The 23,720-nt window shown below is 42.2% G+C and overlaps 2 protein-coding genes across 2 annotated transcripts in view; one reads left to right on the top strand and one right to left on the bottom strand.

Annotated features, from left to right (window-relative positions):
* The window catches only part of mtrex (Mtr4 exosome RNA helicase), a 16,210-nt gene extending 5,227 nt beyond the window's left edge, over positions 1-10,983 (bottom strand). The window contains exons 1-21 of the mRNA XM_026173506.2: positions 10,827-10,983; positions 10,395-10,535; positions 8,491-8,557; positions 8,313-8,375; positions 8,110-8,222; positions 7,531-7,705; positions 7,312-7,402; positions 6,476-6,600; positions 6,242-6,340; positions 5,900-6,020; positions 5,685-5,816; positions 3,884-3,963; positions 3,424-3,534; positions 2,534-2,635; positions 1,645-1,770; positions 1,321-1,471; positions 934-1,106; positions 786-854; positions 591-716; positions 396-506; positions 121-309 (exon numbers count right to left, since the gene is read on the bottom strand). Coding sequence (XP_026029291.1) covers positions 121-309; positions 396-506; positions 591-716; positions 786-854; positions 934-1,106; positions 1,321-1,471; positions 1,645-1,770; positions 2,534-2,635; positions 3,424-3,534; positions 3,884-3,963; positions 5,685-5,816; positions 5,900-6,020; positions 6,242-6,340; positions 6,476-6,600; positions 7,312-7,402; positions 7,531-7,705; positions 8,110-8,222; positions 8,313-8,375; positions 8,491-8,557; positions 10,395-10,535; positions 10,827-10,927 — 2,466 coding nt within the window. The 5' untranslated portion in view covers positions 10,928-10,983. The remainder of the gene's footprint in view (positions 1-120; positions 310-395; positions 507-590; positions 717-785; positions 855-933; positions 1,107-1,320; positions 1,472-1,644; positions 1,771-2,533; positions 2,636-3,423; positions 3,535-3,883; positions 3,964-5,684; positions 5,817-5,899; positions 6,021-6,241; positions 6,341-6,475; positions 6,601-7,311; positions 7,403-7,530; positions 7,706-8,109; positions 8,223-8,312; positions 8,376-8,490; positions 8,558-10,394; positions 10,536-10,826) is intronic.
* dhx29 (DEAH (Asp-Glu-Ala-His) box polypeptide 29) lies at positions 10,962-23,720 on the top strand. Its single transcript, XM_026173505.2, has 28 exons — positions 10,962-11,266; positions 13,312-13,385; positions 13,488-13,601; positions 13,694-13,823; positions 13,930-14,072; positions 14,153-14,284; positions 14,496-14,622; positions 15,620-15,778; positions 16,421-16,589; positions 16,670-16,790; positions 16,912-17,301; positions 17,375-17,641; positions 17,727-17,870; positions 17,955-18,131; positions 18,967-19,107; positions 19,242-19,386; positions 19,509-19,629; positions 19,717-19,801; positions 19,933-20,021; positions 20,536-20,664; positions 20,857-20,932; positions 21,016-21,240; positions 21,510-21,646; positions 21,909-21,999; positions 22,103-22,405; positions 22,504-22,635; positions 23,073-23,169; positions 23,440-23,720. The coding sequence occupies exons 1-28, from the start codon at positions 11,140-11,142 to the stop codon at positions 23,493-23,495; spliced, it is 4,101 nt and encodes a 1,366-aa protein (XP_026029290.1). The 5' UTR covers positions 10,962-11,139; the 3' UTR covers positions 23,496-23,720.

Below are 23,720 nucleotides of genomic sequence, written 5' to 3'. Positions count from 1 at the left end.
AATGCAAATCATGCCACTACAAGCTAGGTTAGCCCAGTTTGCCACCATTTAGTTATGCTCTCATAAGGCCTGACAATTAGCAGGACATCCCATTGCTTGAAATTTGACAAAGTTTCTCACCAGAGCTTTCTTCTCACAGAGAGAATAGACAGATTCCAAGTTGGGGTCACTGTGCAGGGGATGGGTGTACATGCGGTGCTCAAAGGCCTCAATCTTCTGAATAACTTTCTTTAATGCAGGGTCTTTGATGCCCATGTCATCTATGGGGTCAAGCAGAGGAACACCATCTGGAAAACGTTTCTGCACCTCCTGTGGACAAAATGATTGGAGGGAAAAAAATGTAAATGATTCACACTAATATCTTCAACACCTTGAGAAATGGCTCTACTTTGTACCTGTATGGACTTGAGCATGAGCTGTCTGTTGTCGTAGGGCCTCAGGTCTTTGGGGATGTAAAGACGAACTGAGCTGACAGAAGTGAGGAGATGGAGCATCACTGGAACCACCTGGGCAGAAAAAGGTGATTTTAATTATGGCGCTCCCATTTGTGTATATGAAGTTATGTGTGTTCTTGCGATTGCTCCACCCACCTGCATCTCTCCAGTCTCCCCTGGAGCGGCAGGTTTAGCAGCTTCAGTTGCAGCATCTTTCACACTGTCCTTACTACAGTGGACCAAAACCTCCACGACATACAGCGGCTCTGAGTCTGTAGTCGTCTAAATGGGAAATGTGTGTTAGTCATAGCCACGGGACCTTGGATTCATCTACAGGTGCCACTAACTTACCTTAACATTAGTCTTCTTGCAAAAGTTTACAACCACTCCCCAGCCAAAGTCAGCATCCTCATTTTTTACCTGACAGATGAAAATACAGACTTGTTAAATGATGTGAAAATCTTCCATTATTACTGCTGGTCTAAGCGTAAAGCAGTACCTTGACAAGTCGCCCAGGCTGTAAGAAGGGCAAGCAGTATTTGGGTTTGTGGATGAACTCCTGGATTTCTTTACTCAGTTTGGCCAGCTGCTGTCTGATTTTAAAGTAAGTGACCACACTCTCTTCATTGGGAATCTCAATGGTGTGGTACTGCTCCTCCAACTTCTTAATTTCTGCACAAAAACAGTCATTTTAGATTCATCTTAGAACTAGATCACACGTAATTCATACCAGACAACTGAAGATGACACTGTAAACAGTCATCATACTACAAATATACATATACATGCTATTGAAGTCCGTGATTGCTATTTGTGTTCATATTTGTATGTCTGTCAGTTACTACCCAAGTGTGTAGTGTGAACAAGTGCATACAGAAATGCTTACTCTCCACTACACCAGGCAAAGCCCTGTAGTGTTGGAACTGGTAGAAAGACTTCTCCAGCATGTATTCTGGGTTGATCTCCTCCACACGCAGCAGGTTGAGCACCATGTTGTAGGTTAAGTGGAAGGCACTGTTCAAAGGATCTGCAGAGCCCTGCACAGCAGGATTAAAATGGTTAAAATGATTAAAATGTCAGCGATTCCTGACAAAGAACAACTTAAGAATCACTTTTAAAACTTTGGATTCAGTGGTTAAAATAATGCTAGGGACTAAAAAAACCTGAAAGTGATGGTAAAAAGCATTTGCAGCAGCCTGGTTAACAGTACCTTGAGTAGCTGTTTACCCACAGCTGGGCTCATCTTCTCATCCACCATGAAAATAACAATCCCTCTGTCGTCCATTCCTCTCCTCCCAGCACGCCCAGACATCTGGATATACTCACCTGATGTTATCTAGACAAGGTGGGAAGATAAATTATATTATAGAACGTCTATGTACATGTGAAATATATGTACGACTGAGAAACTGGTTAAAACAGCATAAATGAAGGTGGTAAAAACAAAACACTGAACATCTGCACATTTATTCAATTACTGCCTAGGCAATTATCTGCATTGCTATGAATCTACATCACTCATCTACTGTTCATTGAATCACACATGGCACTGACTAAGCTCCACATTTTTACCTCTCTTTGCAAAAAAAAAACCAAACAAGAGTTTAAATGATCAGATCTTCATTTCACACATTCTTGAGAGCAGCTCTTGAGTTGGAAGAGAGTTTTTTGAAGAATGAAGGTGAAGTGTGAGTGCCTGTGTGGAGTTTTGGCACCATCAGAGGCAACAGATGTTTCTGATGAACCTCTTGGAGGGCAGTTTCACTCTCTCTCGCTCATTCTCTTTAATCCCTAGAGCACCCCCTTGTAAACAATATGTGGCTATTTATGTGCCAATACAAGCTGCAACGCTTGAAGACCTTATAAAGGCTTCAGAGCAACATGCTACATAACAACTGCACACTTGACAGAGCAGCTTTAAAGCACAATTTATGGCGAGCTCTGCATTTTACTGGCCTCAAACAGAAGCCATAGACAGACAGATATCTTTCTGGAAGTGCAACTTTTCCAAACATCCATACTAATACTGCTGCTGAGAAAATTCTGTATTAAAGACATAAAAGAGGGGGAGACCATTGTGTTTGACTGCGTGAACTTACAAAGCGGTGATTCTTGCCATCAAACTTGCGTGCACTGGTGAAGAGCACAGTGCGAGCTGGCATGTTGATGCCCATGGCGAATGTCTCTGTGGCAAACAAGGCCTGCAATGGAAATAAGGAGCATTAAGCTCATCTCAATATTTACATTTTATCACTTACAAATAGACACTGATCCTCGAGGACTAATAAACATGTTCAAAGTGTTCCTCATAAAACATTTGGAAAGCCATTTTCTTTCAAGTGCAAAAAGATTGGAGCCGCCAAGAACAGCCGATCAGGCATAAATCTTAAAAAACAATCAAACAAAAAGAAAAACCAACACAAAAGCAGGATTTCCCGTAAAGTTTGGAAACTTGTCACAAACCATTTCTATTGGTTTGTGACAAGTTTCCAGTCTGCATTGACTAAATCTTAAAGTTGTGATAAAAAGCCTTTAATAATTACCTGAGTTGTGTCTAAGTCTGGATTACAACACGCTGAAACATCTGCTTCTCCAGATGTAAGAGTATTTCTAATTATGTTCTTTTATTTGCCTCCATTTTAGCACATTTTCTTCATTTCACAGTGTTACTGCCATAACAACCAGAAATGACCAACAGCTAAAGTGTAACTCTGTAGTTAAAGTAAAAAGACTGAAGACAAGACTGAAGATAGGCACACATTATCATGAACTGGACGACTGGTTACTTTAAAGATTAGTTTTAATTACACTTGAACAGACTCTCTCAAGGATTCCATGTCAACATATTCATCAAATCCATTAATATGACTATGTACTAAACTTTTGCGCAAATTAAGTATTTCCCCTAAACGTCTGTTACAAACACACTTTTGAAATTTTCAGTCCTGCAGAGACAGACAAATCTCATTAAAGTTAGAATCACCAGTACCTTGAGGAGGCCTTCAGAAAAGAGGATCTCTATGGTCTCTTTCAGGATGGGCAGTAGGCCTCCATGATGGATCCCTATCCCCCTCTTTAACAGTGGCAGCACATGCTCGACCTGAAGAACACAAACAAGCTCATTACTGTTGAACTTCTCTCTCAGTGACCGTTTTGATCACAGCTGACGAAACCAAAACCAACATAACCCTTGTAATGGAAAAGTGTGTGGTAGGGTTGTGCTTTGCCGTTGCTCGTGTTGTACCCAATAACAGCTACTAACGCTGTTACTGGGTACAGGATACTGGGTACTGATTTTAACAGGACTCATCACAGCAGGAAACAGTGAAGCTTTTTGCTAAGATTTTACAAGGTGTTAAGATCAGGTTCAAAAACCATGTTTAAATAAATAAATAAACCCTTGACAAGCTCAGAGAAAGCTGAGTGTGAGAGCATGTAGAAACACTTACCTGAGGCAGTTTCTTGTCCTCATCTGATAGACAGTCCACTGCATTGTTGAAAACCTCCTCCACCAGACGTTTCTCATCATCTGTAACAAAGAAAGGAGTCAAGTTTGAGTGATTTTAAAATATTATTCAACACATAATTAATCCTGGGAAATGTGGGGTTAACGTGGACCAATGGAGATAGGGGGTTTTGGGGAATTGCCTACAGAGAAACATCAACCACTCAGGAATTGTGCAAGTCTCTGTTGACTTTGGAGTTTTTGTGCCAAACACATTATAGTATTTGCTGTTGCTGGTGGGCGGTCTCTGTCCATCTCAGTCCATGTGGACTGGCCCTTATTCATGGAACCACTTCAAGTCCAATAATTACATTTGTAAGGGGATTTTGCTGTAGCTAAAAGCATAAACAAATAAAATACTGAAAACTTCTTTCTTGCAAGTCTTGCAACATCAAAGGTGTTGACAACTTTATCTCCTTTTTCTGACGTCAGACTGTGTGCTGTGTTACTGTTTGTAGGCCTCTGGTTGGCCAGCATTTCTAGATGATCAGAGTTATATCACCACCTGTTGCTTCGGCATCAACAGCATGCCAAAAATGTTTTGCATTTTCATGTGGAGAGATATTTTTCAAAACAAACATGGAAAAAAACTCATTTTAAATAAGACCTGTATATATGTGGATATACCCTTTTTCTCCGATCTACTGAAATTATCTCAGTATCTACAATTTTTCTTAAGAAAAACAAAAAACAAAAGCTTTACTGAAACCACAAGAACACAAGAAACTTGTGAAAATGAGGAACTGTCTTTGGCACAGTGTCTCCATTTGTTTTGTGCAATACTGATAAATGTTTGGCGATCTGCACTGGATTTCAGTGCTGGAACAGCTCAGTGTGAAAACAAACCTTCTCATTTACAATAATGTCACTGGGCAGAAAAAACAAACTGAAATGGGGAAGGAAAAGATCTCCCACTTAAGATTTGACGAGCATGTTTGACTTGGAGCAGGTGGATGTGAGCCAAGCTCAGTCTGCTGCTGGACTGTCTCCAATCATGCGGAGATTTATTCTTATGAACCAACTCCTCCACTTATCCACTGGACCAAACAGCAGCACCAACGGTGAAGGCACAATAAGCTACACTGATGGCACTCACTGGGTGAGGAGGATAAAATTACATTCCCTGCCAACAATTTAGCAATGTTGATTTATTTGCCAAATCTCATCTTCTTCCCCCGCTCTCTGAACAGTTTGTCACAAAAACAGGTGGTGTTGATGTTTCAGTTGGCAAAGAAAATCCATTTGCCATCTCAAAAATCTGCTCACTGACTGGTCTTGTGACCTGACACCTCATAAGTGACAAATGCAGTGAAGCTATTGGTCAAAAAAAGCAACATCACTGTATAATAATATTCTCATGATCAAATTATAAAAAGTCAATCATTTCTATTCTTATTAGAGGAAAAAATAAGCTTTTAATCTGTAATATTCAGAACTTGACTGACAAAGAGTCTGACCTCACCTCATTCAGCACACAGAGCTACAAGCCAAATGCCAGAAACACATCCTTTGATATTAATCTATCAGCTTAGGTGTCAGCAGTAAACTTTCAATTATTCACACATTGCACTTATCAAACAGCACGTTTGCAAAGACCTTCTCAAAGTCTATCGGTGCTTTCATGACTGCAAACAACTTAACTTGACTGACTATACTGCTACTCTCACCAGAGACATGGCCGCACGCTTTCGTGGGGAAAATACTGACACACACACACAGATTAGAGTTTCCAGGAATGCACATACCTCTGTTAAAGTCCAGTTTAGCCACCTGCAGAGCGTAGGCCTCACACTCTTTCTTACTGAAGCTGAAAATAATCACTGGCTGGAAGTTCCTCTCCATGATCATCTTCACTATCTTGAACACGCTTGATGGGCCTGATTAAAGTACAAAGACATGCAATCTTATATGAATTACTGAATCAAAGATTTTTACATTAAAATCCAGCAAACCCACACACCTTTAGTGCCTCCTTTCCTTCCTTTTGGATCCCACTTGGCACCTCCGCTGCTGCCCCCAGAATCCCCAGCATCTCTCAGCACCTGCATAGCTGTGTTGAAATTGTCCTCTCTGAATTCTCCCTGGAGAAAAATACAAACACAAAAAAACGTCCTGAATTATACATTACCTTATAGCAGCTGTTTCTAATTGGTGCATCCAGATTTAGAATACACAAATTGTTATTTTAGCCCCACTTGTGTAAAGCAGAATTATCAGTGAAGGAGATGAAGCCGAGTCCAAAGAGTTATTCATTCATTTCTTCTGAAAAGCCCTAATGAGTGTTGTTTCCACGTGTCCTTACATTTTCATCAACAACCAGGTGGAGTCCATCACCCCCTGCTGGAAAGATATAGTGTTGCAGTGGAGTGGGGCGGTAGTCTGTGTAGACCACATGGCATGGCTACAGGAGACATTAGAAAAGCATAAATCAATAAACAAGAAAAACTACCCTAAGTCACTCATTTAAACTGTCACCTTCTCACTTAGGGACATTATAAGAACTTTAATTATACTATGAGGCAGTACAACATCCCACCTGCTTGTGTAAGTGACAAATCCACTCAGCAAACTGTTTGGCATTGGGGATGGTGGCTGACAGGAAAACATAATGCACATTATCGGGAAGAAGAATGATGGTCTCCTCCCAAACCACGCCACGCTCTGAAATACACAGACCAGTGAGACGTGTTACCAACCAAAAGCCATCATGTGACATTTTTTTAACCACAGGGTTAAAATAAACTTTAATTCAACTGAGCCTTAAGTGCTGCTGTTGAGAAATCAGTAAATGAAAAGTCGACAAAGAAGGTATAAACACTGATTTTTCATGCAATTGTTTTACTTTGCTTCCATTTTCATTCACGGCCTCAACTGCACCAGACTGCAGGAAATAAATCGCTAGAAAACATGTTAACGTGTTTACTTTCCTGCGTTTTCTCTATTTCAAATATATATATTTAATTTGACAACATGCCATGTGCAATTTTTTTTCAACAGCGTATTAGTAATCTTAGAACATATATTGTATGGACAATTGAAAGCTGCGGGTCCACACCTAATCTTTGAATTCAGACATTTCTGGTGTTACTGCAGGTGTGTAAAATCATTCCTAAAGCCATGCAGTCTGCCTTTGTAGAAATAAAATGAAAGGGTTGTTCTAAAGGGCTCACTGAATTTGAATGTGATGCTGTAATAGAATGCTAATGTTGCAGCGAGTCACTGTGTGAGGGATCCAAGTCAAGTATCCATCCATAACTTACTCATGAATTCTGTTTGTACCCAGGAGAAAATCTATTTGATTCTTGGATGTTCAAAACACACTGATCTGTAATTTTACAGATCGTCTGCATCACTTTTCTATTTTATACCCACCCGTGTCTCTCATGTAATGGATCTCATCGAAGATGACCCACGCCACTTCCCTCATGATCTCAGAGCCTCGGTACAGCATGCTCCTCAGAATCTGGGAGAGAAGAAGTTTATCATTGACCGACCTCTGGATTGAGCAGCATCAAAAAACACTCTTCAATAAGGATATAACTAGCAAATGTAATAATGTCTCAACTCCACACAAAATTGTTTTTTTTTTACCTCTGTTGTCATGACGAGGCAAGAGGCAGTGGGGTTGATGGTGACGTCACCTGTCATCAGTCCTACATCTTGAAACTCTTCGTACATCTCTCTGTACTTCTGGTTGGAGAGAGCCTTGATGGGGCTGGTGAAGATCACTCTCTGCTTCTCCCTGAGAGCCAGCGCAATGGCATATCTGCAGAAAGATATCAGAGAAAGCCATTAAAAAATGTTTTTAAAGAACTATGAACACCTACTGAGCACAATTGCTGACCAGTCTTCATGTTTTAGTTCATATTAAATGAAAAATGTTTAGAATACCTGTTTTGTTTTGGTTCAGTGTTATGACCAATCAGTGGGCTATAAGGGTTCATAATATCTCTCAGTGCTGCTTTCCAGCGTGTCAGTACATTTACCAAGAAGGCACTGATACAGCACAACAGTGAGTATCATCTCTAGTCTCTATAAACTGTTAATGGTCAGCATCACATTTTCTGTAGTTTGAGTTTAAATTCTAAGCTGTATTTTAGCCAAATATAATCAACTGGAATGAGGAAAAATGTGATCGCTCAGTATAAATTGTTTACTGATGACACTTACTCAGCACAAACAGTCTTCCCTGCAGAGGTGTGTGCAGACACAAGCACAGACTGGTTGTTGTCAATACATAATATGGCCTCCCGCTGGAAGGGATCGAGAACGAAAGGGTACTCCTGCAAGACGAGTAAGATGTATCAGAACAAAAGGAAAGCAATCCCACGGTAATGTCAGTTCGTGAAAACTCAGACTAAGGCCCCTTATACCTTGGCTGCTTTTCCCACTCGTGGTTTCAGAGGTTTATATTCCTCACTGGCAGGAAGAGCAACCTGTCAGGGAAGTACAGAAATGGCAACAGTTATCATCACTATTTTTTCTGCTTGTTTATTTAAAAATGAATAAAATTCTTAAAAAACCAAACAAAAAACAACAGATTTTCTTTACCTCATGTGAACATCCTTCCACTGTTTCCACTTGCTCCACCTTCACCTGAGGCATAAATTCTGCAAGACTGAAAAAAGAAAGAAGAAATAGAACAAACTCTGATGTGAATGAACTCACATAATCAAAATGTTTATCAGAGGGAAAGTGTGATTCGTGTGGAAAACGACACTCAAGCCTGACATTAACTGGCATAATGTGAGCTTATAACCAGCTCTTGTTGTTTAGCTGGGTCCTGTCAGCTGTCCGGAGACAGGAAGGTTCTATGTCTAATATGCTGACAATAACTGTGATGATATCAGGAATAATAAGCATAATTATGCACATTTTCATGTGTTAGAGCGCGCTCTTCGGAGGATGACATTTTATCCAGTTGCAGGTTGCATTCTCTTTCCTTCACATTTTCACTTCATTGGTGTAGAGGAGACCTTCTCAGAGAACATCTGAAATAACATTTTGATGATGACACCTCCTATATTTCTAATTAGAATATGACAATCATATGTAAGCCCTGTGATAGACTGGTGATATGTGCAAGGGGTAACCCACATCTCTTCACCCTGTACACCTCTGACTTCTGCTACAACTCTGAATTATGCCACATTCAGAAGTTTGCAGACGACACAGCCATCATGGGGTGTATCTGGGATGATCAGGAAGAGGAGTACAGAAGTCTGGTGAGGAACTTTGTCGCATGGAGTCACACAAACCACCTGCAACTCAACACCTCAAAGACTAAGGAACTGGTTGTGGACTTCGGGAGGTCTAGAGCAGGTCCACTGCCGGTTCAGATAGAGGGGGTGGAGGTGGTCAACAAGTACAAGTACAAGTACCTCGGGCTGTGGGTGGACAATAAACTGGACTGGTCATGCAACACAGAGCACCTGTATAAAAAAGCCCAAAGCCGACTGTACTTCCTCAGGAGGCTGAGGTCTTTTAACATCTGCAGGAAGCTCCTGAGGATGTTTTACCAGTCGGTGGTTGCTGGAGTACTTTTCTATGCTGTGGTGTGCTGGGGGAGCAGCACAGCAAAGAAGGACTCATCCAGGCTGGAGAAACTGATCAGGAGGGCTAGCTCTGTGGTCGGCATGAAGCTGGACACTCTGGTGACAGTGGCAGAGAAAAGGACACTAAAGAAACTGATGGACATTATGGACAATGCCAGGCATCCTCTGCACACGGCCATTAACAACCAGAAGAGTCTGTTCAGTGACAGGTTGCTTCTCCCAAAGACAAGAACTAACAGACTTAAAAACTCCTTTGTCCCACACGCCATCAGACTGTTTAACTCCTCTCTGGAGGGGAGAGGGAGGGGAAACAGGAGGACAAAGGAGGGGGGAACAACTAAGCTGTAGTGCCTCTTCACCTCACTGTACAATACCTTTTGTGCAATACTTTTGTAAATAGTCAACAGTGCAATAGACCTCAATACTTGAAATGTGCAATTCACTTGTATTTTTATTTTTTATTCCTATTTATCCCCTTCGTATATTTTATTTATATTGTCTCTGTATTTATATATATATATATATATATATATATATATATATATATATATATATATATATATATGTGTGTGTGTGTGTGTGTGTGTATATATATATATATAATATTCTGTAACTCTGTAACTTCTGTCGGTGCTGTGCTTTTTTGGAAATTGAATTTCCCAGAGGAACCCACCCGAGGGATTAATAAAGTTCTATCTAATCTAATCTAATCTCATGCTATGAGACCTGGGATAAGCTGCTCGATGATAAATGCGTGGATAAACATTCACAAGCAGGGATAATTTAAATATTTCTAATAATATGAAGCTGGTTTTACATCACTTTTTTTATGCTGCTGAGCATTTTAATAACTGTGTCCACTAACACCCTGCATGAACACAACAAAGCTTCCCTTCTTACTTCAGTTCATTCGCCGAAACTGCCTCATGTCGAGGTTTCTTCACAAACACCACTTCCTCTCCACCATCACTGTCTGCCTCTCTCTTGACTCGGGCAGACGGACCGACATCTCTGTCTGTTTCATTTTTGGCTGCAGCTTTCCTATAGAGAGCAGAAACACACGAGCTGTTAGCCAACATGCACGATTCACCAATGAAGGGCACACAAACACTTAGCTACAAACTCGTGTTCAAGAGAAATGGGCTCAGAGTTATATATGCCATAATATTGTTAACTTTAAGCCCAATAAGCCTTTTTTTTGTCCGGTGTTTCTTTAACGAACCAATGGCTGTTACTATGACTGGCACGAGCACCCATGGCACTACCGTCCTCGCGGAGAAAAAAACTTTCCAAAACAAACACAAAATTTTTCTCCAGAAAATACATATTTACCCCGGTTCTGCCGCCACACTCGACGGTACTTTTTTATTTGTGGTATTTTGTTGTTCATCGTCAAACACGCTGAACAAACCGTCTCCAAAGGTGTCAGCCATGTTTGTTAGGGGCACACTTCCCACAATACAGCACGAGGTTGTTTTCGGGTAATACTTCCGCTACGGCAACTGTGCGGGGCAAAAGGGGAGAAAACGTTTTCTCAGGTTCGCTCTTGATTTGATATCTTTACATCTGTCCGGCAATTCGCCGATGTCTTCCCATCACTCAGGCACATAAAGGACTCAAAAGCGGGCAGCGTTTGGATGACCTAATGGGGGGGAAGAAGAAGAAATCGCCACCGCAAGCAAGTGCTCCAGCCGCACCGGGGAATGGAGTGGTCGAGGAGCCGAGGAAACAGGCAGCCACCAGCAAGCCGGCTAAAGACAGCAAATCTAAAGGTGAAAATCACTCACAGCGTGAACATTTCACTCCACGGTTAAGGCGTTTGCACTGTATTTTCACTCCAATTAATAAGATTTTAGTATGAATTTAGCAGGCAGAAATATGGAGCATGACATGGGTTAATCACACATATTTTCCTGTACTATTACTGGATTTACTTTTCTTAACATCAACAGGGGCGATTCTAGGTTCAAACTTTTAGGGGGGCTCAGCTCCCAATCATAATGTCATGCATGTAGTGCCTTGTAATTAACATTCATGGAATATGCTGTTTCCAAATGAAGTTAAAGAACCATTTGTGGCAAAACACATAAGATTAGAATCATGCACAGCATTATTTCAGTCTCTTAATCACATAGAGGCGGTCCACTAAATCATCAAGCACTTTACCTTCCTCTTGGGTTGGGATCGACACTGATCCATTTTTAGATTTTAAAAGCATAAAAGTGCCTTTTAAATTGGCTTATTACATGAAGCCTTTTGACTTTGTCGGAATCTCTGTTTAAACAAAACAAAAGAAAATTTAATTTCACTAAATTACAAAAAGCTCTGGCGAAAATTATGACCTTTGTGTTGTTGGGGTCTGTTTCAACCCAGTTATAATATAAGACAATAAAACAATAATTAGTGCCAAAACGGAAATCATAAACACACTGTGAGCTCACTAACACAGTCAGAGAGAAGTTAGGGGCTTCTCTCTTTAACTGTTTGTCTCCTTCCCTGAACAAACAGCCCCCTTTATCCCCACTGCTTCCCGGACACAGTCACCCGGATGGAAATGGACAGATGTGTACAGAACAACTCAGTTTAGTCGGTTCCTGGCAGAATACACATCTCCGGTTTGCAGCACAGCAATATGGATGACCCTCATAGAAGGAGGACAGTATAGATTATCAACAGGAGGACAAAGATGCATCTGATCTTGAATGAAAAAGAAGTCCATGGTGACATTTAGAATGGCAGTGATGAGGAATAACTGGATGCCTGCACTGGTGTTCTTGTTGAAGTGTTGAGATCCTGCAATGAGACTGCTGATAGTCTTTAGGATGCTGACAAGCTTGCTCCCATCAGGGATGTCTGGGTGAGATGGGTGCAGCTCCTTTGTCTGATGCTCAGACCAGGGCCAGAGGTGACGTAAGATGAACGTTTTCCAACTTATACTCCTTCTGGCAATACATCCAGCAAGTCAGGTAAATACGACTTAATGTGAGGGATGCAAAAACCAGCTGTGCATGGAATCAAAGATGACTGGAGGATTTCGAAAGGCAAACCGGCGAGTGGTTAAAAAAACAAAGGAAAACATCTAGTCCTTGATTTGACTACTGAACTGCGGGGACACAGTATCACCTATGACAGTTTCTTTACCATCTCTGATCTTGAACAAGAACTTCTCAGGATGAAATGTACCATGGTGGGCACAATAAAACAAAACTTAACAAAACAAAAGAAACCTGACCTGCCCCATCAGCTTCGCAGGTAAAGGGCCGAGCTCCACTTTCTTCAAAATGTGCTTTTACAGACACTCCTGCAGCTGCTCCAAATTGTCCAAAAAAGAAAGAAAAAAACTTTTGAAAAAAGTTTTTTTTTTGCCCTTTTCTTGAGGTAAATATGTAAAATAAATAAATAAATAAATAAATAAATAAAAATAAAAAACTTGACCTGTAAGACCACAAGTTTTACTGTAATTAATAATATAAAAATATAGTTTTTTTTAATTCTCTTGAGGTTCAAGTTACCGTTTTTGTTTTTGTGGTTTTTTTGGGGTTTTTTTAGATAACGTGAGGTATGCTGTAAAACGATAGGGTCTGGGGGCTATGCCAAAAAATTAAATCAATATTATCTTGGATAAGGTAACAAACATATTGGAGGATGAAACAGTGTTTTCAGGGTATTTTGGGGGATATTTTCCAACCTGTAAAACAATAAACCTGTTAGTAAATCAATGACATGATTTATTTATTTATTTTAAACGTGAATAGTGGATTAACTTGAAGTCTGACGCAGTGGTGTCTGTTTGTTGCTCTGTCTGTCCTCACTCCAGCTCCGAAGACCTACAGTCTTACCAACACCGCCCAGGTGGACACTGGTGGGGTCTCCGATAAGTCCATTCTTAAAGTAAGTCAAAAAGCTTATTATATTGTGTCAAGTAGCTTTCACGTTTAAAAAAACAACTTGTATTATTATAACACTGGGTGTGATTTTTACCTTTCAATAAAGGTTGCTATCCAAGCTGACCTGGAGAAGAAGATTATCAAATTGATCAATGAGTTCAGACAGGAGAATGGCGACAAGGGGCCCATATCAGGAAGACTTACAAGCAAGAAGTTGCTGGTAAATACAAAACACTTTGGTTCCTTCCAGCTGACTCACACTGAGTTTTAGTGTTTTGCATCCCTGCTGTTTTTCTCCTGATGTGCTTTCAGGACCTGTACACAGCTCTACAGAAGTTTAACTTTAAAAGGGAGCACATTGAAGAGGCGATGAAGAGTAGCATCCTGTACGGAGGAGATCTCCATTCTGCTCTCGACTGGCTCTGCCTCAACCTTAAAGATGGTAATACGGCATCAGCAGGCATCCAAACATCATTATCGTCATCATCATCGTGGGAGTCCTTAAAGGTAGAAGAGTAACTTTCTGGATTTATGATCTGTTTTGCTAGAGGAGCTGCCAGATGGTTTTAGCCAGCAGATGCAGGAGGAGAGTCAGAAGAACCGGCCTCGATTTCAGCCTCCAGTCCAGCAGAAACCTGCAGCTCAGGACCCTAAAGTGTCAAACAACACCACCCGCAGAGAGATCACCAAGGTTTGTACAGAGAGGGTGTGTTCGACGAAAAGGAGGTGTTCTGTCAAATAGTTTCTAAGTGTGTGTGTGGTGCTTGGCAGGCCACAGAGAAGGATGAAGCTGCCAGCATGAAGGATTGGATCTTAAGGTATGCAGAACAAAGCAGTGAAGAGGAGGAAGAGGAAGGTGGGAAGAAGACATGCAATCCTGAACTGGAAGAGAAGTTTGATCCAGTAAGTACAATCAGAGCCACTGAATTCTGAGATTCTCTTCATTTACAATTATAAGAGAAAACAGACACATATTCCAAAATGTTAAACTAAGGCTATGAGATTTTCTTACCAGCCTTTGTATGATGTTAAAAATGTGATCGTCTTTTGAAGTAAATGTCATTTAGGAAGTTGATTTTTCATTAATATGTCTGTATTCTTTTTTGTTGTGTAGAATGACAGGTATTTGATACTGACTGCTCAGCTGTTTGACGCTAAAGAAATGGCAGCTGCTGCCAAGACCAAAGCAGACAAGGCGGGGCAGAGGATGGCACAGGACAGGATACGCATCATACAGCAAGGTGTGTGTGCGTGTACATAAAACTAAGACAACGCTGTAAACTCATTTTGCAAAAGAAAGCGTTTACATACACTCACAGGCCACTTCATTAGGTACAGTTTGCTTGTATCAGGTTGGACCCCTTTTGCATCCAGAGCTGCCTTCTTCGTGGCATATATTCAGCCAGGTGCTGGAAACATTCCCCAGACATTTTATCCATATTGATATGACAGCATCACACAGTTGCTGCAGGAAGCTTCCATCACAAGATGGGCACACTGTGGTCATAAAGGGATGGACAACATGTGGTGTTTAAATGATGCTTAAATGGTACCACAGGGCTCAAAGTGTGGCAAGGAATTATCCCCAGGCTATTACCATCACCAGCCTGAATCACTGACACAAGGCAGGATGGATCCATGCTTTTATGCTGTTTACTCCAACTTCTGAGCCTACCATCCGAATGTAGCAGAAGAAGTCAAGACTTATTAGGCTGGGTGATAATTAGGTGACAGGAGTGGAATCTGGTGTGGTCTTCCACTGCTGTAGTCCATCTGCTTCAAAGTATGACATTTCGTGCTTTCCCAGATGATCTTCTGCATACCTTGGTTGTAACAAGTGTCTGTTTGAGGTACTCTTGTCTTTCTATCAGCACAGAGCAGTTTCTGGCCATTCTACACTGACCTCTGACCTTTGGCATCAACATGGCATTTTCACCCAGAGGCCTGCTTCTCACTGGATCCTTTCAGTTTTTCAGATCATTCTCTGTAAGCCCTGAAGATGGTTGTGCACATGAGCAATCTGAATGATCAGATGGTACCAACATGCTCGCTTTGAACTCCAGGAAGGTGTTTTGACCATGTTTGAATTACTGCCATGTGATTGGCTGATGACATGTTTGTGTTAAGAAAGCAGTTGAACAGGTGTCCCTAATGAAGTGGCCTGTGAGTGTATACTATTTCCTGTGGGGATATTTAAGTTGTTTTTTTAAAATTGAACACGGTGTTTTTATTTTCTAGAAATGAAGCAGCTGGAGTCCCACCCTATGTTCAATCCAGCCATAAAAGTGGTGGACGCCCCTCAAAAAGAAAAGAAAATACTTCCTGCGAAGGAGGACAAAGAAGAGCTCGGCTTTAGTTTATTTGAACAAGCTGAGAAGGACCCGCCGGCTGAGAAAGGTACACGGGTACACTTTGTGAGCCAAACTGACACATAATAGAGGCTGTGCGTGTTTTATGCATCGTATATTAGCTTTAGGGAATGTCACAGTTCAGGAAATTGTGTGCAACTGCAAAAGCATGCTTTATGGATTTAAAAAAATCCATTCACAAAACTGAATACCGTAACATGTAAATGTGAGTTTGTCCTCAATGATGATCTCTGCTCATGGTTTGGGTGAATCGTAATAATCTGCAACGGTGGTCAAAGACGTTGAGGGAAAATGTCCTTCATTTGTGTAAGGTAGAAACGTGTAGGATGTTTATGTTGTTCACAAAGGTGCACAGAAGAGGAAACATTTTTTACACGTTATTCAAAGGGGACCTATTATGCTCAGTTTACTTTTTTTCACTTATGTGCTAATAGTGTGGCTTTGCAAGATTGATGGTTCATAATAATCCTTCTTTATCTTATACTGGACCTTAGTGCAACTGATCATTTCATCTGCAGTCTGAAAGAAGTCATTGTTGCCACGTTTAATCAGCATCCAGCGCGTTTAATGAACGCATCAGCTGATTTACTGTAAATAAGGACAAGCATTAAAATGTGCACTGTAAGATCCCTTTGAGAATCTGACCTTTTCTTACTTTTCTTTCTTGCAGTTGTGAAGAAGAATGAGCCCAAGGACATCCGCAACTTTGACTACACGGCTCGCAGCTGGACCGGAAAGTCTCCCAAACAGTTCCTTATTGACTGGGTCCGAAAGAACCTGCCAAAAAGCCCGCCGCCTGCTTTTCATAAGGTTGCTTGCGGCAGATACTGGAGATGCAAGTGAGTGTGTCTCCGTGCTTCTGGTTTTTGGTTCACGTACTTGGCTGTTTCACGTATTCCAAGTGATGTCTTTGCCCCAGAGTGCGTGTTCAGAGGCCAGATGATGTTCTGGAAGTTTGTCCCACCATCCTGACAGAGGACAGCATGCAAGCTCAACATCTGGGAGCCACTCTGGCACTCTACAACCTGGTTAAAGGACAGGTAGCAGTCACAGCGTACATGATGCAGTAGTTTTAGGGGTTTGGCCTGCTACATTTTGGCTTTGTTTTATTCGTCTTATGTGCGCGCAGTGAATTCTCTCCCCTGTTATTCTCTCACAAAGTCGGTGCACCAGCTGCTTCCTCCAACCTACAGAGATGTGTGGCTGGAGTGGAGAGACAGCGAGCAGCAGCAAGAGGAGGAGAGCCGCACTGCTGCCAACAAACCTCGAGACCAGTTCATCTCCCGCCTGCTGACCAGACTCAAACAGCAGCAGAACCAGAGCCAACGGCAGGAGTCTCAGTCCCAAGGTAAGCATGCATCGAGCGCAGATGGTGATGAAGAGCCAGAAGAATCATGGGAGAATTTGGCCGGTCTCGATATCGGGGAGAAAAGACAAGAGCAGGAGGACAAGAGTGAGAAAAGAGGTGGGAGGAGGGAGGTAGCTGATCTGGAGGCAGCCAGAGAGCTCTTATTAAAGCTGAAGAAGTCACCGCTCGCCCGCAAACTGCAGGTAAATACGCTTTAACTTCTCCACGTTTGCACTGAATGAAGCCGTGTTATTAAACGTGCGTCCCACCTTCAAGGCAGAGCGAGAGCAGCTTCCCGTCTTTCAGCACCGACATCGAGTCCTTGAGGCTTTGCAGCGCCACCCTGTGGTGGTGGTGGCCGGCGAGACTGGTAGTGGGAAGAGCACTCAGATTCCTCAGTTCCTCCTGGAGGACCTGTTGACCGGGGGAACAGCGGCACAGCCCTGCAACATCGTGGTGACTCAGCCACGCAGAATATCTGCCATGAGTCTGGCGTGCAGAGTCAGCCAGGAGCTAGGCTGTGAGGATGGACCAGGGTCAAAGGTGAAAATGCTTATTTTTTTCTTTTTTTCTACATGTTTATCACACCGTAGCCTGCCGTACTGACCCCGTTTCATCTTGAATTTAGTCGTCATTGTGCGGGTACCAGATCCGGATGGAGAATCAGTCCGGAGACTGGACGCGCCTGCTGTACTGTACCACTGGAGTTCTGCTGAGGAAGCTACAGCACGACCGGCACCTCACCTCTCTCACTCACATCATCGTAGACGAGGTACTTACTTACAGCTATGGATGCATTTCTTCTCATCCTCCTTCTTCTTCTTCTAATTCAGCATATTAAACTCCATCCTCTCAGGTCCATGAGCGCAGTGTCCAGTCAGACTTCCTGCTAACCATCCTAAAGGATGTTGTGATGAAGAGATCTGATCTGCAGCTGATCCTCATGAGTGCCACGGTGGATTGTGACAAGTTCTCCAACTACTTCAACCGCTGCCCAGTGATCAGCATTCCTGGCAGGACCTTCCCAGTGGAGGTAAGACAAGCTTTACCAGTTTGTTTTCATTCAGCATCCAACCGTGGACTCCAGGGGTATAAGCACTGGAGGACTTTTCTTTTTTAAGTCCGTAAGTTATGAAGTTGTCTTGTTAGCCTATCCTTCCTGTTATTCTGCTCTCTGTCATTTCTGACCTTAGGCATGACCAGAGTATCTCTAAACTTTTAGTTGCTGTAAATCTTGAGGCTTTCAAAGATTTTTTTCTACTCTTGTCTCCGTTTAATGTCAGCGAGAGTGGATATCCTTACCATTTCAGTCCCACTCACCCGCTGCTCTAAAACGTTTGTTTACAAGGGGGAGCCAATTGGAAAAAAGATAACTTAAGGGAGGAGGAGCTAAATTGGCTTGCTACTGACGATTAATTGAGGCGCTGCTCCAAATCCAGGGTTACTGGGAATGAGGCGACTCTAAATAAAATTATCCATCCATTTTCTTCCACTTATCTGTGTCCGGGTCCCCAGATAAACACCGAATTAATTAACGTGTCCTGGGTCTACCCCCGGAGCATCCTCCTGCTAGAACATTCCCGGAACATCTCATCCTAATCAGATGCCTGAACTACCTCAACTTGCTCCTTTCAATGTTAACGAGTAGCGGTTTTACTCTTGAATGAGTGAACTCCTCACCCTAAATCTAAGGGAGAGGCTAGCCATCCTTCGTAGAAAGCCCAAAATGATAGAACTGCAAATGACGCTGAATATCAGGGATGACCTGTATGTGTTTCTGGCCACCATGAATGAAAGTAGGGAGCAAGGATAAGGCCAAGAAGCTTAAACGTTTTCAACAATGTGTGTGTCTTTGTTTATTCCTTCAGGTGTTTCATTTGGAGGACATAGTGGAGCAGACGGGATACGTCTTAGAAAAGGACTCAGAGTACAGCCAGAAAATTCTTGAAGAAGAAGAGGAAGTGACAATCTCTGTCACACAAAAAGGTGGCAAGACTTTGCAGCACCAGGTAATGTCGGCTATCCTTACCATTTTGTCTTGTCCTTTTATGCCTCACCAGGACTCTGAAACAAGAGTGGACTGTCACTGTCCTGTAAATTATTCCTAAGTATGAGCTCATCAATGTGCGCCCCGTTGTTCCAGGAAGTGATAGTGAGGGACTCGTCCTCGGGCTGGGACCTGGGTCCTGACCTCGACCACTTCAGCAGCAGGACCCGACATGTGCTGCAGTATATGAACCCTAATAAGATCAACATGGACTTGCTTGTTGACCTCATAGACTACCTAGGTACACAAACTGGCAGCATTTGTCACAGATTCATTCATGTTCTCTATATTAAATATGAAATATCCGGGGTTTGGTTTGTTTTTTAAAACTTTGTCCTGTTTTGCTGTTGGTGCCGCTGCCAGACAAAGCTCCACAGTTTGTGGATGTGGATGGAGCCATTCTCGTGTTCCTGCCAGGTTTGGCTCATATCCAGCAGCTGTTCGACCTGCTGTCCTCAGACAAGAGGTTTCGGGATAAAACCAGGTGGCGTGCACGCACTGATCAGTAATCTAAAAGAAGTGGTGACACAAACTTCCCCCTGCCTCACTGTCACGTTTGTCTGTCTTGAAGGTACCGGATTGTTGCTCTACACTCAACCCTCTCATCGAAGGATCAGGCCGCTGCCTTTACAGTGCCCCCTAGTGGGGTTAGAAAGGTACTTCAAAATGTTCTACAATCATAGAAACAGTCAAGGAAATATTATGTGAATTGTATTTCGCATCATAACTGATCCTTCCATGTGTTAAACAGAACAAAAATCCTGTCTCTGCTTTGTGTCACTTTTAGATAGTGTTGTCGACTAACATTGCCGAGACAGGTGTGACGATTCCTGATGTTGTGTTCGTCATCGACACTGGGAAGACCAAAGAAAATAAGTAAGACCTCAAGAACAGCAACAGAAATGGATCTTGTCCAGTATGTTCAAGTCCACAAAAGTTGGAAAGTTGTGCAAAATGTAAAAAAATCACAAAAAAGAATGCAATGATTTACAAATCTCATAAAGCCGCAATTTTATTCACAATAGAACAGAGAAAACAAATGTTTAAATTGGAGAAATGTACCAACATTTGAAATCTTTTATACGGTCAAATATGAGATTTGCAGATCCTTGAATTCTGTTTTTTATTTAAATTTTACACAGAGTCCCAACGTTGTTGGAGTTTGGTTGTCTTTTTATTAGTGGGAAGACAATAAAGATATTGGACAGTTTTTGACCACGTGGCACTAGATAATAAACAAAAAAATTACCCCAAATCTCTCAACCAGATTTTATTGTATCATGTCATTTAGGAATTTTTAGGAAAAGATGACCCAAACATGAATAATAAGTACCTGCTTGTGTGTTACATGCATAGACATAACTAACTCCACTCTGTCGTCGTCTTTCAGGTATCACGAGAGCAGCCAGATGAGTTCCCTGGTGGAAACGTTTATTTCCAAAGCCAGCGCCCTCCAGAGGCAGGGAAGAGCAGGACGTGTCAGAAATGGCTTCTGCTTCAGGCTCTATCCAAAATACAGGTATGAAGCTCATCGTCCACTAATGCAGAGAGCTGGATGGAACCAAGTCCAGAAAGCAAGAAATACTTCCTTATATCATCTTATCAAGAATGCAGTCAGCAGAAAAGACAGTAAGCAAAACCTTTCCAGTTTTAGGTCATGTGCTAATTTGTTGTGCTCTTTTTTTTTTTTTAAACACCCTCCTAAATTTAGGTTTGATATCTTCATGGATTACTCCATTCCAGAGATTCTGCGGGTCCCACTTGAGGAGCTTTGTCTCCATATCATGGTATCTACACCGTTCTGATTCACACAGAAACAAAAATTCCCACACAGGGAAATCACTTGACTCCTCTTCCTCCTGTCCGGTAGAAATGTCAGTACGGCTCCCCGGAGGACTTTCTGAGCCGCGCCCTGGATGCTCCTCAGCCCCAGTCGGTCAGCAATGCTGTAAACCTGCTGAGGAAGATCGGAGCGTGTCACCCTGATGATCACATCCTCACCCCTCTTGGACACCATTTGGCGAGCCTGCCGGTTAACGTGAAGATCGGCAAGATGCTCATCTACGGAGCCATCCTGGGCTGCCTGGAGCCCATAGTAAGTCTAACTGTGCTGTGTGGTTGGTTCCAAGCGTGTGAGGATAACATCTTGTTTTGTTGAACTGTTTTAAAACGTCTTAATGCATTTTCAATCATCCAGGTAAATAAATCTCCAAAAGGTGATTCTGTTCATCTGGACGTAGCATTTTCAAGTGACTTATACGGGATATGACACATACGGGATCACCTGTAGTGATCCCGTATGTGTCAGGCTGAACTGTTTTGTTTCATATCTTCCAACTAATATTAACTAGAGACTTGTTTCAGGCAATCATCGCGGCAGCCATCACAGAGAAGTCTCCTTTCTTCACACCAATGAATAGAAAAGAAGAAGCGAACCTGGCCAAAGCTGCACTGGCAATAGCCAACTCCGATCACCTGACCATCTACAACGCATACCTGGGGTACGAACCAGTCTGAAGATTTTAAAAAGGCGTGGGTTTAATAATTTTATTAGAGGAAATGTTCGGGAATCATTTCCTTTCTTTGACAGTAACATTAGATATGCATTATTTTAGATTTCTTTGTGGTTGTGAGTCATCAGGAGACATTCTACATCTATTAAAAGAGCAGCCTGAAAAGAAGCCAGGAGGCCCATTACGATAAAAGTCAGGACATTCAGGAAGGCTATTTGTTACTTACTTGTGTCCATCATCATACTTTCAGGTGGAAGAACTCACAGACTGACGGCTCGAGAGGAGAAATGTCCTACTGTAGGAAACATTTTCTTAATCGAACGGCTCTCATTACAATAGAGGTAAAGATTCGAGTCCACTGCACGTTCATTACTTCATTTTTTATTAGGATTAGTTTTTCTTCTTCCATCGAATTCCATGTCGCTGACTCCATCTTCCCTGCAGGATGTGAAGCGCGAGCTGATGAAGATGATGGAGCAGGTGGGTTTCTGGTCGTCTCGCTCCTCGTCCTCCTCCAGCTTAAAGCCGCAGGCGGCCTCTATGTCCAAGCAGCAGATCTCTGTCCTGAATGCTGTGCTGACTGCTGGACTCTATGACAACGTGGCCCGGGTTTTATGTACCCCTTCTGTGGACGTGCTTGAGCGCGTGGCCTGCACAGTGGAGACGCCTCAGGGCAAGGCTCAGGTCCACTTTTCCTCTGTTAACCGCAACCTGCAGACGCACGGCTGGCTGCTGTACCAGGAGAAGGTATGGATGAAGAGTGTGTGTGTGTGCACGCGTGTGCGAAGGCCTTATCAGTGATTCACACTTGTGTTTAAAAACATGTTCGTATTTTTTATCCGCAGGTGAAATACACCAAGATCTACCTTCGAGACACCACTCTGATTTCTCCTTTCCCCATGCTGCTGTTTGGAGGCGACATTGATGTTCAGCACAGAGAGAGGCTCATCACCTTGGATGGATGGATTCATTTCCAGGTCAGAGGTCACGGGGATTACTTTAGGATTAGTTTAATATAGCTTCCATTTGAGGCAATTTGAGTAGAGTGAACTCATTGTCATGTTCAAGAAACCAGTTTGATGATTTGAGTTTTGTGACATGGTATGTTCAACAGAAGATGGTACACTGATGGTACAAAATATCCTCCACACCATCACATCACCACCATGCTTTGGTGTTGTTCGCACCAAATTTTGACCCTACCATCTGCAAAAGTAGAAATAGAAAAATGCTGCCCGTCTGTTCTCAATTTCTGCTGTTGCAAGCTTTTGTCTAATTTTGGTGAGATTGTGTGAACTGTTGCCTCAGTTTGTTGTTTCCCAGCAGTTTTCAGCAGTTTAGATCAGCAGATCTAAACTGTGTTACTGAAAAGTGCTGCAGAATTAAGTTCTCTTTGTGTCGCTCTCGTTAAAAGGCTCCTGTGCGGATCGGTGTGATCTTCAAACACTTGAGAAGGTTGATGGACTCTTTGCTTGAAAGGAAGCTGGAGAACCCGAGGATGAATTTGGAGGGTAAACCGACACATTCTATCACCAAAAAATGTCTTTGTCACCACATAATGTACATAGTACATAGGAAATGAGTCGTTATACTGAGATACAGACAAGTGTATTGTTGAATTTTGTCTTTTCATTTGAGTTTTCTTCACATATTGCTGTGTGGAAATGGAATTAAACTAGCAGTGACTAAAATTGTGCCCAAGCTGCTCTGGAAACATTTAATTGTTTAATCGCTTAGCTAAGCTACATACAGACAGATCTAACTCAGTGTTCTTGATGTAGGTGAGGCGACAATCCGGATAATTCTGGATCTGATCAAGTCAGAGTATGCTGCGTAACAACAAAGCAACTGAGGATCTGAACCCCACTCCACCATGCAGAATAAACACCGTTATGATGCGTAGCAGCCAGTGGACAGAGGAAGTGACCTTTCCCAGGAACTCTTTACTCACATTGAGGAGGACTGTACAATTTGAGATGCATAAAGTCATGTTGAAATGTACGGGAAAAAAAAGCAAACAAGACCACAAATAAAATAAAGCTGATTTGTTTTATATTTGAAA

This window comes from Astatotilapia calliptera, chromosome 7 (genome assembly GCF_964374335.1).
Source record: "Astatotilapia calliptera chromosome 7, fAstCal68.1, whole genome shotgun sequence".
Taxonomy (NCBI): domain Eukaryota; kingdom Metazoa; phylum Chordata; class Actinopteri; order Cichliformes; family Cichlidae; genus Astatotilapia; species Astatotilapia calliptera.
This window is presented reverse-complemented; position numbering and strand designations above follow the sequence as displayed.